Genomic DNA, 15,398 nt, shown 5'->3' with positions numbered 1-15,398 from the left:
TGGGGGCGCTCACTCGCGGCCCCGGGAATCCTAAGCGCTGTTCCCTGCCCGCGGGGGTCGCGGCGGGGACGTCACAGAGGCGGCGGCGTCACACGTGCCTACGCCCCCAGCATCTCCACCACCCCCACCACCATCCCCTCCCAGCCAAAGAGCGTACTGGAGGCGGAGGGGCAGCAGCCATCGGCCCGCTCCCCGCCTCCCCGTCGGAGCCTCGGCCGGCATGGGGGTAACAGGTGGGAGCGGGCGGACGCGCGGGCAGGCGGGGCGGGGCCCGGGCGGGGGCCCAGCTAGGGGCGGGGAAAGTGAAAGTGAAGGGCGGGGCGCGGAGGGGGCGGGGAAGATGGGCCCGGTGGGTCCGGTGAGCCCGTGGAGTGCTGAGGCCTGTGGGGGCGGGGCCACTGGGGGAGGAGCCCCCAAACCGAGGGCCGTGGGTGGAGTCCGGAAGGTCTCCAGGAGGAAGAGGTGAGCCCTGAGCAGCGTCACCAGCAAGAAACCAGGGACAGTCTAGAGAGAGGAGGCGACTCAGGCTTCCACGAGCGATGCATAGTGTTTTGGACAAGATGGATTTGAGTTCCTTTGAGGGAAAATGAACCCCCGACTAGAGTTTGGGTCTGAAGCTGGGCAAGGACTGTATTTGTTCTCTATATCCTCAGACCCTGGCACAGTGCCTAGCTGGGGCTCAACATTTTAACTTTATCAAAGTAATATGTGCCTGGGGTTAAACTGTACTGAAAAGCTTATTCAGGAATGAAAAGCAAAAGACCCTGCCCTGCCCCACCTCCAGTCTCTCTCTCCTTGGAGGAACCACGATTGATTCCTTTGAACTGGGCTTTTTGCTACTTACTTCATCTCTACAAGCTCGCAGGCAGGCCCTTTCTCATTTATCAATTCTAGACCTTCCTGTTCTATTGGTACCCCTCCCTCATCCTCCCCAAATCAATTGTTTTTAGATCTGCTGATACCTTGTAAATTCAATGCTTGGATCTTTACTTTTTTCATCAGTTTTAGACACTATCTTTTGACACCCCACACAGTCAAGTTTTTAGTGCCCCTACCCATCTCTTCCTCCCTGCCTTCCATCTCCCAAAGACTCTTTTTTTATTTTTTTAATATCTAGGTTGGTAACATTTACATTGTCCCGTAACCACAATTGCAGTTTCAAATTTTGTCCGTTGATTCTACACATTGAAAGTTAGGGTTTCCATTATTGGTGACTGTATAATTATGGTTCACCACAGAACTAGGTAAAATAACCCAAATGACCTTTTCTCATAACAGCTTTTTTTTTCCCCCAGGAGTTTCTAATTGCCTTTTTCTTGTACTTGGTTTTAACATAGTCTTAGTTTTCTTCCACCTCTACCTCTAGTCAGCTCTCCTATCAGGATTTTCTTTTCCAGAGCCTACCACCCAGATCCCTCCATCCTCCTGCACCAGTCGAAATGGGTTGGAGGACTCTCTGTACAGCCAAAATCCTGCGACTTAGCTGCTTTCCTGGGGTGGACACGCTATTTCCTTCCCAGCTCTCTTTATACCTTTTTTGTAGCATGTCCTCAAGTCACTTCCTAAGACAGAGGATATCCGTTTTCTGAGTCTTTCCATTTCTGAGGTGATAGTTTGACTGGATATAAAATTCTAGGTTGAAAACCATTTTCCTCAGAATTTTAAAGGCAACCATTGTTGATAAGTCAGCTGTCAGGCTGAGTCTCTTCCCCTTGCAGTGGTTTCTCCATTTTAGAGACATTTAGGATCTTCTCTGTTCCTGGTGTAATGAACATTCACAGCATCTGTGGTTCTGGGCATTCAGTGAACCCTTTTAAGCCAGTTACTCATCCTTCAGCTCAAAGAAATTTTAATTTTTTTTTTCTCTTTTCCTTTCTCTGTCTTTTAGGATCTCCTTCCTAAAACTAAGAATTGGACCACTTCCTGTTGATCCATTTCTTTCACATTGTCTTGATATTTGGTTCGACTTTGCGAAGACTGCTTTATTTTCCAAGCCTTTTTGCCAAAAGCTCTTTCTCTGATTCATTGTTCATAGCATCCTGTTCTTGTTTTCTGTACGCAATATATATTAAATACCTTCATGAATCTCTGAAGATGATTATAGTTTTTCTTTAAAGCTTTCCTCTGTTTATCTAATTACCTCTGGCACTCTGGGATCATCTTTTCTCTGGGTCTGTCATTTGCATGGTGGCAGTTTGTTCAAATGTCTGGTGATCCTTGGTTGTCCATGTTTAAAAGTAAAATGATAAAAAAGCTGATGGGGAGCCCTGTGTCTGTTGGATTTATCACCTGGCAGGAGTCAATTTAGGGTGATCCGGCTGGAACCTGGGAAACTCCTGAATGCCAAACTATGGGCATCTTCAGATGCTTACCTGGGGAGTGGCCACCTGGTGGTCATGAGGACTGCACTCCCAGTGGGGAGGGAGCATTTCCAGCCCCAAGGCTCCCCCTCTGTCACACCTTGTATCTCTGAGTTGGCCCCTCTGGGGTTCACACGGACAGATGGACTCTCTCTCCTCCTTCCTGATCCCTTTCCTTCTCAGCTGGAGTTGCCTGTGGCCCTACTTCATCGGGTACCACTCCTCTGCTTTCCATATTCCAGAAACAGGTTGAACTTATCTATGCGCTATTGGCCCCCTCTTGCTTAATCATTGGTAATTTATATCTTTATGCCTTCTCTGTCATCTTTGTAGGGTCTGTTTCAAATACTGGGTCAGCAGGGGAAAAGTGAAAGTACACTGTTGTAAGGTTCTTACACTGTATGCAAAGTAGTATAACATCATTTGAAGGTAAGACAGAATGTGACAAGTTAAAGGTATATACTATAAACCCTAAAGCAACCACCAAAATAACACAACAGTTATATCTAATAAGCCAACAAAGAAGATAAAATGGGATCATTAAAAATATATAATTCAAAAGAAGGCAGAAAAAGAGGGGAAGGGAGCAAATAACGGGACAAATAGAAAGGAAATGGTAAGATGGAAAGTTGAAACTCAATCATAATAATCACATTTACTATTAAAAGGCAGAGACGGGCAGGGCAGATAAAAAAAAGTAAGACTCAACTATATGCTGTCTATAAGAAACCAACTTTAATATAAGACACAAAGAGGTTAAAAGGGTGGGAAAGATGTGCCATGCTAACACTAATCATAAGAAAGGTGGAGTGGCTATATTACTATCACTCAAAGTAGATTTCAGAGCAAAGAATATTACCAGGTAAAAAAGGTAGTCATTTCTTAATGACAAAGGAGCAAATTTATCAGGAGGACATAGCAATCCTAAATGTTTTTGCACCTGAAAACAGAGCTTCAAATTACATGAAGCAAAAATCAATAGAACTGCAGGAGAAATAAGACTAATCCACAACTAGAGTCTCAGAGATTTCAACATTCCTCTTTCAATAACTGACAGAATAAGTAAACACAAAATCAGTAAGGATATAGAAGACTTGAACAATACTACTTAAGGTACCTAAGTGACATTTATAGAACACTCTGCCCAACAATGGCAGAATTCACATTCTTTTCAAGTTCACAAGTTAGACTGGATTCTGAGCCATAAAAATGTTTCAATAAATTTAAAAGAATTCATCACACTTTGTATGTTCTCTGACTACAATGGAATTACATTAAAAATAAAAGCAAGACACTGGAATATCCCCACATATTTTTAAACTAATACGCTTCTAAATACACCATGTGTCAAAGAATCCAAACGGGAATTAGAAAGTATTGTGACCCAAATGAAAATGAAAGCACAACATATTAGTATCTGTGACATGAAGCTAAAGCTATGCAATATAAATGCTGTATTAGAACAGAAGAAAAGTCTCAACTCAATAACCTCAATTTGCCACTTAACAAACTAGGAAAAAAAACAACAACAAATGATACCCACAGTAAACTGAAGAACATATAATAAAATAATGAAGATCACAGTGGCAATTGATGAAAATAAAGCAGGAAAACAATAGAGAAAAATCAGTGACCCAAAAAGTGGTTCTTTGAGAAGGTCAATAAAATTAATAAACTGCTAACCAAATGGAACAGGAAAAAAAAAAAGACACAAAAATTACCAGTACCAGGAATGACAGAGGTAACATCACTGTAGATTCTACAGATATGAAATGGATAATAAGAGAAAATTATAAACAACTTATACTAATAAATTTAGCAACTTAGGTGAAATGGACAAATTTCTTAAAAGATAACAAACTCCAAAAGCTCACTCAATAAGAGACAGCCTTGGGGTTTTTCTTTTTGGAGTAATGAAAATGTTCTAAAATTGACTGTGGTAATGATTCAACTCTGTGAATATACTAAAAGCTGATTGTACACTTTGGATGGATTGTATGATATGTGAAGATATCTCAATAAAACTGCTGTTTCAAAAGAAAAGAGATGGCCTGAACACCCTGTATCTATTACTTTAAAGTTGAATATGTAATTAACAATCTTCCCACAAAGAAAGTCCAGCTGGCTTCACTTGCGAATTCTACCAAACACTTAAGGAAGAAATACCAATTTTACACGAACACTTCCAAAAAACTGAAGAGGATAAAATACTTCTCAACTAATTCTAACAGGCCAGCATTATTCTAATACCAAAACCTGATAAGGACATTACGAGAAACAAAAATTACATACTAGTATCCCTCATGATAATATATGTGAAAATTCTTTTTTAAAAGTTAGCAAATTGAATTCAATAATACATAAAAAGGATAAAATATCATGACCAAATGAGGTTTAACTACAGAATGCAAAATTGATTTTGTGTTAAAAAATAAATTTAATTCACCATATTAACAGAGTATAAAGGAAAAACTATATAATTGTCTCAATAAATGCAGAAAAAGCTTTAGACAAAATCCAGCATTCACTCCTAATTAAATAAAAATGCTAAGCAAACTAGGGGTAGAAGGGAACTTCCTCAACCTGATAAAAGGAGTATATGAAAAAATTTCAGCTAACATCATACTTAATGGCAAAAGACTGAATGCTTTTCCCTTAAGCTCTGCAACAAAGCAAGGATGTCCACGCTTGCCACTTACTTCTATTCAACATTTTACTGGAGATTGTTGTCGGTACAGTATAGCAAATAAAGGACATAAAAGGCATACAGATTGGGAAAAAAGTAAAACTCTTTAATTCCCACTCACTACTGTTTAGAAAATCCTATGGAATCTACAAAGAAAAACAGCTACTGGAACTAATAAGATTTTAGCATGACTGCAGGATATAAGATCAATATATTTCCATATACTAGCAACAAGCAATTGGAAATTGAAAGCATTTCTAATACTAGTGGTCACTTGAATCCCTAACAGAACATTCTCAATGCGGGCACTCAGAACCCAAGCTGAGTTAACCTCAGACTCCTTTCTCTTCTACCCCCCAGTGCTGCTTCAGCGTTGACGCCACCGTTTCTCTCCCTGTCACATCCATTTATGGAAGGGCTGGGGCCATGGGTGTTGATTAAATTGCCCAGGGAAACTTTGTCAAGCAAACAAAGGAATACTCTGGGATCAGAAGCCCAGGGAATACCAGCACTTAGGGTGGCGGGGAGGAGGAGACAGAGAGGAGACAATGCGGTGGTCATAGAGGTGGATGGTTGAGAAGAGACAACTGAGCTTGCTGTTGGGAGCCTCTCCGTGCTAGTGTAGTCCCAGCCCAGTTACTTAGCCGACCCAACAGCCCCAAGGCCCAGACCTGATCCACTGAATGCCGAAGCACAGATATGTCCAAATCCCAATGCCAGAAGCAACCATGTAGGGATCCGTCCTTGGCCTCTGCACCTCTAGAAGGAGGCCACAGCACACCCTAGTCCCTCCCATATAATCCTGAGAGCAATTCTTCCAGCCAGGGCTGTAGCTTTCTACCATACCCCAGGCTCACGGGAGCCCACCTGGTGCCATGGTGGCCCCACCATCAACCCCTAGGGTGATTGGAAAAGAAGCTTCTGCAGTAAAAGATACAAACCTCCAAGGAGGGAGACCGGGGTGATGGGATCTCCTCCAAGGAGTCACTTAGTCTCCTCCGCAGACGGTGATCCAAGCTCAGAAGGCATCAGATAAGTGTCAGCCTCACCTCAGATCAAGCACCTGGAGGAAAGGCCTGGGCTCCGAGTTGGGGATGGATGACCCTGGGGTGTGTGATAGGGTGAGAAGCCCTGGGAAGAGAGGGCTTCAGGGTAGGAGAGGCCGGGATGAGGGTGAGCAGCAGATCCTGGCCCGAGAGAGTGAAGAAAGTAGACAGAGGGGCAGGGAAGAGGGAGATGAGTAATGTTCATTTGGGGTGTGAAGAGGACACCCACAATGACAGGCTCCTGGGTCCAACAGCAGTGCCAGGTAGGGGAGTTAAGAGTTTTTGGAGTCAGACCTGAGTGCCAACCTTGACTTCAGCAATTATCAGGTGTGAGACCTTGGGTAAATGGACATCTTCCAATCCTTTGTGTTTCATCAGTGAAATAAGGCACATGAAGGGCTGAGCCCAATGCCTGGCATGTAGTAGGGACCCAACCAACGGGTGCTAATACTGTTAGCCTTGGCCCTTATGGAGGATGGTGATGGACCAGGGAGAGCTGGAGAAGGGAGAGTTAGAGGAGAAGCAAAGATGGCTAGTGGAGGGGAGTAGACATGGAAGATAGGGCTGGCAGCACTGGCAAGGAAGAGAAGGAGAGGGGGGACAGGATGGGAGTGGGGATGGCAAACAGGCCGAGGGGGATGGGTGGGCAGAGAGGGAGCAGGCAGGCTGGGGTGGAGCAGCACTATCCAGCCCTGGCCCCAGAATCCCTCAGGGACTGTCCCTACCTGGCAGCTCCCTTGCCCTCACCTCCTTCTTCCTGACAGGTTCCAATGGATTTCCCTGCTGCAGCAAGGGGTCGGTGGAGATTATAGAGACACTGTGAGAACCAACCCCCATCTTCGTAGAACCTCTCCCCCCACCCTCCAGAACCATCCCTCCCCTCCCCCACTGCCAAGTGTCTCATGTGCCCCCCAGCCCAAGATCTTCCTCCATCTTGCCCATTGCTAGAATCTCCTCAAAGGTGGTATCCAGGCCAGATGGGGGGTGGGGTGAGGGTGTGAGGCTCCAGCTTGTGCCTCCAGCCCCTGGCCTTGGACGAGGACTGAGGGGTGGTGGGATGCACCCAAGACAAGGATGGGCCTGACCTCTTAGAGCCGCCTTGCTGAGGACAGAGCTGTCAGGGTGGGGAAGTGCTGAGGAAGGAGTGAGGTCACCATGGCCGAGCACCAAGGGCAGCACTGAGATGACAGCAAATTGATGACTGAGGGAACCCTCGACACACACCCCTCCAGCTTTCTGGAATCTGTGAAGCTGGAGGTGGTGGACAGGTGGGAGGAAGGGGCTTGCCGTGGGCTGCCGCCCTTGTGGGAAGCCACTTCCTGGGCACTAGGTCTCAAAATGAGCTGAGAGAACCCCCCATGGACTCACCTGGAAGGCTTGATAAAATGAAGATTCCCAGGCTTCACCTCCGACCAACTGAACTCCTCTTTCAGGGAGGGGTGAGTTAGCAAGCTCTCCTGGAGCTTCCTAAACTCACCAAAGGTTTGAGAATACCCTGCTAGGATTCTTGATGGGGCAGGGAAGCCAGGGGAGCAGAGGAGGTGGAAGTTTCTTGCCAGCCCCCCTACAAGACAGAGAGCCTTGCGGGCCCCAGAGAACCCCTTCCCCACTGAAGTCATCCCACCCACCCCATGGACCCCGATATCCACTCTGTCTCCTTCCGTCTTAGGAGTAATGCACCCCAACACCTGCCCCAGCCCCAGAGGATGCAAGAGGAAGATGAGATGGAGGTGACAGAGGGCAGGGTCCCTTCTTATGGGGAGGGGGAGTCCTCCTTGCTGGCAGGTTCTTTGAGGCTCACCTTCCCCAAATCCTGACCAGCTCCTACCCTTGAAAATTCACACTCACCCACCCTCCCCACCTGCCCACACCGCCTCCCTAACCCAGGCGAGAGAGGCAAGTGTGGAGGAGGAAGTGAGCAGTGCCTGGCGGTGGAGGTGGCATGGGTTGCAGGGCAGGGACTGGTACCAGGGAGGACCTCAGGGGCAGAGGCCTCCAGCTCAGCTCTTGCCTCCTCGGCTTTCCTATGAAACCCTTCAGCTGGAAGCAGAGTTGCTGGAGCCCAAAGACAACCTAGACCCAAACCTGGACTTGGACATGAAGGCAGATCTAGAGATGGAATTGGAGCCCAAGCTGGAGGCCAAGCCGGACATGACTGACGAGGAGTCCTACGATGAAGACTCCGAGCAGCACAGGTACACGATAGAGCCTGTCAACCCCTACGTGGAGGAGCTGCCAGCCTCTCAGGACTTCGGCCAGTGGAGCATAAAGTCAAACTCCAGCTGCCCAAGTTCTGCAGGGGAGGAACAGCCGGCCACCAGCCAACGCTCCATCCGCGTGCAGACTTCCAAGCACCTCTTCAGGGCAGACAAGCTCATCCAGGCCTCGGAACACAGCCTGCAACAGGTGATAAGTATGCAGTCCAGAGAAAGGCACCCAGAGAGGATAACCCCCAGCCACGCCAAACAGAAGCCAGGACCCAACGCCACCCCATGCTCCGAGAGGCAGCTCCAGCCCTCCAGGCCCCAGGCATCTCTTCCCAGCCTGAGCTCCCAGCCGCTGCCACCAAGCCCCTTCCCATCCTCCTCCAGCCTCCCACCGGCCATCGGCCTGGCCGAGCTGATCAACTTTGCATCTGCCCTGGCCATGGCCTCCTCCAGCAAGATGGACCTGCCCAGTTTGGAGGGCACGATCAAAGCTCCATCTCAGAAGACTCTGGAGTCTCCCACAAAGCCCACCAGGGAGCCTGCTGCCCAGTCCCCCGTGAAGGAGCCACGGCAGGAAGAGACCATCACCGTGCTTCCCTGGAGGCCGTCCGAGAAACCACCTGAAGCTGGGAAAACACAAAATGCTTGGAGTCAGGATGGCACGGGCTTCGCTGGTTCTTGCCTGGACTTCAACAAGCCAGGGGTCAAGAGGGCCACCATAGAAGGGGAAGTCAAGCTTCTCCAGCCATCGGCCGTGGCCCCTCCAACTCAGGAAGCCAGGAAAGAGTAAGTGAGGGCTGGCCCAGCATCTCCCCCAAAGAGGGGCTGCGTAGTATGTCTGGGTGCACCCCACTCCTCACATAGCCAGGTGGGAGTGGGAGACAGTGAGAGATTAGGCAGGGGGTGGGATGAACTGTGATATCACCATCTCAGTGACCTCATAAAGGCTGCTGGAAACAAGGTTCCAGTGGACTGAGGTGCCAAGGCCAGGGCCAAGGTGGCCTGAGGACCATGGAGGGTGAGCACTCGAGGGCTAGGGCCGGGATCGGAGTTCAAAATGGGAAGGGCCATTAGGATGCCTCCCATCCAAGGGGCAGGGGACCTCACCCACATCAGAAACACCTGGGCTAATGTCTCCTGAGAGCCTGGTGCCCCTGGCCCTTCACTTCAGTCGGTTGAGAGGAGAAAAAAGGAACAGGTCCTCCAGCACCCTTGCTTCCTGGTGATGGATGGACACAGCAGAAAGCCAGCTGCCCGACGGCGAGCAGCAGGAGGTCCTCTTCCCCAGAGGCCTCCGCGATCTGCCCTCCCCTGTGCCTCCTCTCCCCCTTTCCTACTGGAGCCCAAGTGACATTCTCTCTTTTGCGTTGCAGCTCGGTGCCGGGAACCAAGAAAGGAAGTCCTCTATTACTGCAAATCCATTTTAAGCTGTCATCCCCCTCATCCCCAGAGAAATGACTAGACAAAACCAGTAAAGCCTCCAGTGCTGGCCCCATGCTCAGACTTTTTGTGCAAATGCTCCTGGACCAAGAAAGCACACCTGGCTGCAGCGTCTGGTCCTGATTTTTTAGGGATGCCACCACCATTTTTTAGCTGCCCATACCACCACCTGCCCTCCAGAGGGCTCTGCCACCCCTGTTCTTTGTCTTCAGCTTCCCCCCTGCCCATGGGTACTTTGTCTTCATTCCCACCTACCCAGCCTCGGTGCTCTCTGAGGCTTGTTTCTTAGACCAGAGATGGGGGATCCCGGACAGCATGGCACCCTCGGGGGAGAGCACCTCCTGAGGGTGGGGCTGGGTGGGCGGAAGGCAAGTCCGGAGAGAGTTCCTCCTGCTTCTCTCCACGGGGAAGGCCTAGATGTGGGGCAGGGATGGCATCCAGGGCCTTGATGGAGGGGAAGAGTGAGGCCAAGGGACCAGCCCTCCAGGGCCCTCCAGGCCTTGGGCAGGAACCTCATTATGTAGGGGAGAGCTCACGCATAATGGTGCATGTCCAGGCGTAATCCAGACATGTGCACCCACAGACACGTGGACAGCATCGGCTGACCAGGGCTTCGCACATACAGGCCCTCTTGTAAAGACAGCTCCATACACAGACACAGAGCCACACCTGCCGTGCAGAAAGCACACCTATACATGTGCCTGTGGCCCAGACACGGGTACAAATCACGCACACAGATGCACAAGCCTCCCCTCTTGGGGGTCGGCCCTGCACAGAGGACCAGCAAGGTGGGGAAGTTTCTGGCAGAGGAGAGGTTGGAGGCAAAGGAGGGAAGGGAGTTGGGGTGTGGGCACAGACCTGTGCGTGGAGAAGGAAGTTTGGGAGAGAAAGGAGGAGAAGGCAGCCCAGTGGCTTGGGTCCTTGTCAACTCAACCCACGCTGAGCCTTGAGTTCACTGTCAAGCAAAAGCCCAGCCTTGGGAGGGGGCTGAAGAGGCAGGTGTCCAGGGCCTGGGCTAGTGGGATTAGGAAGGGGTCAGCAGTTAAGAAAGGGCCGGGACCAGAAGGAAAAGGGTGCAAGAGGCTGGAAGGAGTCAGACAGTAAGGGAGACAAGGAGGAGATGCAGAGGTGTCTGGGGAGGGGCTGGGCTGGAAGCCCCATCAGGCTGTTGGGAATTGTCCTCTGGGAGTATTTTAAAATTTTGGTTTGTGGTTTTGCATTGTCTCAGGGAGAGGTTCCTCCCCTCCTTAGGGGAGCTGGGGTAGGGGTGCCATGGCCCCACCTGGGGCTGGACCTCTCAACACACACACACACACACACAGGACTCCAGGCACACACACACACACACACACACACACACACACAGGACTCCAGGCACACACACACACACACACACACACACACAGGACTCCAGGCACACACACACACACACACACAGGACTCCAGGCACACACACACACACACACACACAGGACTCCAGGCACACACACACACACACACAGGACTCCAGGCACACACACACACACACACACACACACACACACACACACACACACACGACTCCAGGCCTCTGCCATCAGGCACACACACACACACACACACAGAGGACTCCAGGCACACACACACACACACACACACACACACACACACACACACACGACTCCAGGGCCTGATTCTCTCTCTGGGCCTCTGCCATCAGGCACACACACACACACACACACAGAGGACTCCAGGCACACACACACACACACACACACACACACACACACACACACACACACAGGACTCCAGGCACACACACACACACACAGGACTCCAGGCGCGCACACACACACACACACACACACACACACACACACACACACACACACACACACACACACACACACACACACACACACACACGACTCCAGGGCCTGATTCTCTCTCTGGGCCTCTGCCATCCTGATTTAACACCAGGAGATGCAAATTTGGATCCCTTAAGGGAGGCAAGAATTCAAAGGAATGAAGCAGCAGGTGTTCCGGCAGGGAAGGGCCTGTGGTGAGGGAGCAAGTTCACCCCCTGGCTAAAGATGTTAAAATCCATCACAAAGTCAGCCCGGAGCTGCGGGCCTGGGCCCTGGACCGGCCTCAGAGCCTGTGACTCTGCCTTTCAGCCAGCAGTCGGCAGAAGACCAAGAAACTCCCGTCGACACAGAGAAAGTGCAGGTGACCAGGGCCGAGGGAGGGTCCTGGGGAGCTGGGGGGAGGGGGGCGATCACTGCCCATGCCTGCCCCCACAATCAGAATCCCCTGGGGTGGAAATCAGCACCCCCATCTCCTGTGGGCTCATCTGGGGTTGGAGGATCTGAGGAGGAGGTGGAGCTGCGCACGCCCAGCCCTGGTCCCAGGTCCCCTCAAGTCTGAGTAGGGGGAGAGGGTGGGGGCCCTCTGTCCTGTCTTCTCTCCCCCCTCCAAGGCCTTCACAGAAGCCTCGAAGACTCCCGTCATCAGTTCGAGGGGAGGAGCAGGCGGGAAGGACGCAGAAGGGGACGCTGCAGCTGCACACTGCCCTGCTGACCCAGAGGGACCCCACAGCAGCCATCACAGCCCCAGGGGCGGAGCAGGCCGTGAGGGGGGCAAGGGCACGCAAGGGCTCTGTGGCTACCCCTACCCATGCAGCACGATCAGGCCCAGGCACTAGGTCTCAGAGGTGAGGGAGAGCCTGGAGGCCAGGGCCGTTGGGCTGGGGGAGGCCTGCCAGGCCCTGACATCCCACTGCAGCAGGTACAAAGGCCTTTCCACCCTCTTCCCTCCTGGACAGCCTGACAGACAACAACCTATTGCCCCTGGCACCCCGGCAACTGACAGGTGAGAATCCAAGGGCTGTGAGCAAGGAGGAAAAATTGAGGGGGTGGGGTGAAAAGGGCAGCACTACAAGAGGCTGAAAGAAACCCTTCCTCCATGCCAGAGAGGGACCCACGCATGTTGGGGGGGGTGGATGGATGGATGGATGGATGGATGGACAAAGGTGTCTGGGTGGATGGTTGAATTAACAGGATGAAAGGAACGAGGGAGACAGGGAGGAAGAACAGAAGAAAATAATCTGAGTCTACCTCCCAGGAATCTGGGGCTGTGGGGATAGGGGCAGAAGGAGCCAATGCCTGCCCCCCTCCCCCCAAGATCATATCCTGATATTGGCATGGGCCCCTCAAAGCAGAATTGTTTCATTCACTCATCAACAATATTCAGTGCTTGCTACAGGCCAGGGCTCCTGGAGTCTCAGGTCGTTGTAGCTGCCTAGCCAGAAAGCCTGGTTCAAATCCCAGTGTTGCACCTTTTCAGTGGTGTGACCTTGGACATGAGTTAAATAAGGACCGAAAGGGCACCCAACAAGCACTGACATATAGCAGCCACAGCAGTTCTTTGTATTAAAAATTATAACATCCAGGAGGGTTGGAGGGTTGGAGGGTTGGAGTGACCCTGGGTTCCACCTGAGCTAGGTGGGTGAATCTCAGGATTCCTGTGCGGGCAGCTAACCTTGAGCCTACGCCTCCCTGTCCCCAGCCTTCCAGGATGTCTTCAAACTGTTCAGCTCCAGCCCGAAAGGCACTGTGGACACGCACAGCCTGAAAGTTGCTCTGTGCAACGTGGGCATCCAGCTGAGCCCACAGGAGATGTGTGAGGCTCTGAGGCAGGCAGACTTGGATGGTGGGTGCCCCCCACGCTGCCCTCTCTTCATCAACCCACCTCCCACCTCCTGCCCTGAAGAATGACAAAATCCCTAGTCTGGTTCTATGTTAAAATTCTTTCTTCCAGGTTTCCAGGAAGCCTGCCCAGGTTAACACACCTATCCCGGGGCTCCTAAACATTTCTCCAGTGTTTACCCTCATTCTGACTTGGGGCTGTTTTTCCCCCATTCTGCCCAGGGCTGGAGGCAGGACGATTCTCTAATGCCTGAAACTCCAGCGTCTTGCCAGCAAGTCCCAGAAGCATAGGCAGGGCAGGTCTTCTGTGGGGCAAGCACCCCCAGCACCCCCACCTCTCTCTCTTCCCAGGTGATGGAACCGTGAACTTCAAGGACTTCCTGGGTGTCCTCACTGACAATCACTGCTTTGCTCAGTGTATGGGCAAGTGAGGGGCAAGGTGGCAGGAGCAGAGGTGGGCCTGGCCCCCAAGGCCCCTCCTCACCCCTCCATGCTCTCTGACCCCTCCTCCAGGCCTGTTGAGGAACAGCCGGATCAGGGACCCCCAGGGCCTGCAGACCCTGTTCTTGGAGATACTGTTCAAGCTTCTGGGCCAGGGCTCTGTGCCCTCGACCGTAGTGCAGGAGGTGATGAGGTGGGCAGGTCTATGCCCATCTTCGGGTCTGGGAAGGTGGGGAGCAGACCCTGCCCTGCCTAGGGCGCCCCTGCTGTTCCCGCCCCAGAGAAGGGAGCCCTGGATTCTGGGTCAGTTTCCTGGGCCCCTAATCGACCGAGGCCAGAGACAAGTGGCTTCCTGCCCTGCCTTTGGTTTCCCCACCTGTGCGAGTGGGCCAGGCGGCTTCTGAGGCGGCTGCCCCACCTTTCTCCTTCAAGCTACTACTTCAAGAAGCAGCAGGCTCTGCGGCTGGGCACAGGCTGGAGGGGCCGGGCCCGCGGCCACGTGCGCCCCTGGCGAGCCCGCGCGGGCCTCCCCATCTTCAGCCAGGCCGCGCGCCTCAGCGGCCTCAGCAACGGCGAGCTGGCGCGGTCGCTGCACAACCTGCACAGAGCGGGTGCGCCCCGGGCGGGCGGGCGGCGGCCGGCGGGAGGGGGACCCTCGGAGCCACACACAAAGCGCCGCCTCCGCCTCGGGCTCCCAAAGACCCGCTCTCAGGACGGTGTCCTCCTCTTCCTCCTCCCGGATGCCCCGCCCAGGTACGTGCAGTCCCTACTCTCAGATACCGAACCTGCCTCTGCGGCTGCGGCCCGAACGCAGCACCCGGAACCCGGCCACGCGTCCGGACGTCCGACTCTCCAAGCCGGGGCCGCCCTGCTGCCCCAGGAGCCCACCCGCCCAGGCCCGGCTCCGCCCAGGTGAAAGCCGGGAGGCGGAGCATCAGGGGGCGGGGCATCAGGAGGCTTATGGCTGGGGCGGGGCAGCCGGCGTGGAGGCGGGGCACCGAGGCAGGGGAGGGGCGGGTGGGTATAGACGCAGAGGAGACACGGGGGGCGAGATCCGCGGGGAGCGTAAGCGCAGGCGAAGAATGGGAGCAGGACCGAAAGAAATGGGGACAGGGCAGGCGGAGACAGAGGCGGGGCAGGCGGAGATGTAAGCCGAGAGTAATAGCGTGACTGAGGTTAGGGGACAGGGCTTAAGTGAGAGGGACAAGGTACCCAGGTAGGAGGCGAGAGTGGCGGAGATGGGGACCGGGCAGCAGAAAGGTGGGCTTAGGGAACGCCAGTCGAGGGCGTATCTCACCAGAGCTGCCCGCTTTACCCTCCGCACGCCCCCTCCTTCCTCTCGCAGAGTTCGTGAACCAGCCACGAGAGTGCATGCGCCCCTTGAAGCTCGCTGCCTCCCCGCCAGCTCTGGTGCAAAAGCAGCGCTCCTCCCCGGCGTCGGCCTGCCTGAGGACCCCTGCTGTGAAGCGCTTATACAAGTAAAGCGTTTGCTGAGCGAATGGAGACTGCGCTGTGGTCGGGGTCGGGGCGGG

General features: G+C 52.6%; 2 protein-coding genes across 2 annotated transcripts; both read left to right on the top strand.

Annotated features, from left to right (window-relative positions):
• The first annotated feature begins 340 nt into the window (after positions 1-340).
• SPATA32 (spermatogenesis associated 32) lies at positions 341-9,761 on the top strand. Its single transcript, XM_037810514.1, is given in 7 exon segments — positions 341-462; positions 7,762-7,822; positions 7,980-8,350; positions 8,414-8,512; positions 8,597-9,085; positions 9,673-9,736; positions 9,738-9,761. Coding segments are annotated over 7 exon segments (1,230 nt in total).
• Positions 9,762-10,035: 274 nt separating this feature from the next.
• Positions 10,036-15,389, top strand: LOC119514787 (spermatogenesis-associated protein 21-like). Its single transcript, XM_037810513.1, has 10 exons — positions 10,036-10,096; positions 11,896-11,947; positions 12,198-12,431; positions 12,543-12,589; positions 13,286-13,429; positions 13,777-13,848; positions 13,939-14,059; positions 14,299-14,477; positions 14,620-14,931; positions 15,212-15,389. Exons 1-10 carry the CDS (start codon positions 10,036-10,038, stop codon positions 15,346-15,348), a joined length of 1,359 nt encoding a protein of 452 aa, XP_037666441.1. The 3' UTR covers positions 15,349-15,389.
• The last annotated feature ends 9 nt before the right edge of the window (positions 15,390-15,398 follow it).

This window comes from Choloepus didactylus, chromosome 18 (genome assembly GCF_015220235.1).
Source record: "Choloepus didactylus isolate mChoDid1 chromosome 18, mChoDid1.pri, whole genome shotgun sequence".
NCBI lineage: Eukaryota > Metazoa > Chordata > Mammalia > Pilosa > Megalonychidae > Choloepus > Choloepus didactylus.
The sequence above is the reverse complement of the archived record's forward strand: the minus strand, read 5'-3'. Positions and strand labels throughout refer to the sequence as shown.

Bases quoted from the DNA above. Each gene is read 5' to 3' on its own strand.
- LOC119514787 (XM_037810513.1), top strand. From the start codon at position 10,036: ATGGGGGATCCCGGACAGCATGGCACCCTCGGGGGAGAGCACCTCCTG. The intron at 10,097-11,895 runs GTGGGCGGAAGG...TCTGCCTTTCAG, and splicing joins CCTCCTGAGGGTGGGGCTGG to CCAGCAGTCGGCAGAAGACC. The intron at 12,590-13,285 runs GTGAGAATCCAA...CCCTGTCCCCAG, and splicing joins GGCACCCCGGCAACTGACAG to CCTTCCAGGATGTCTTCAAA.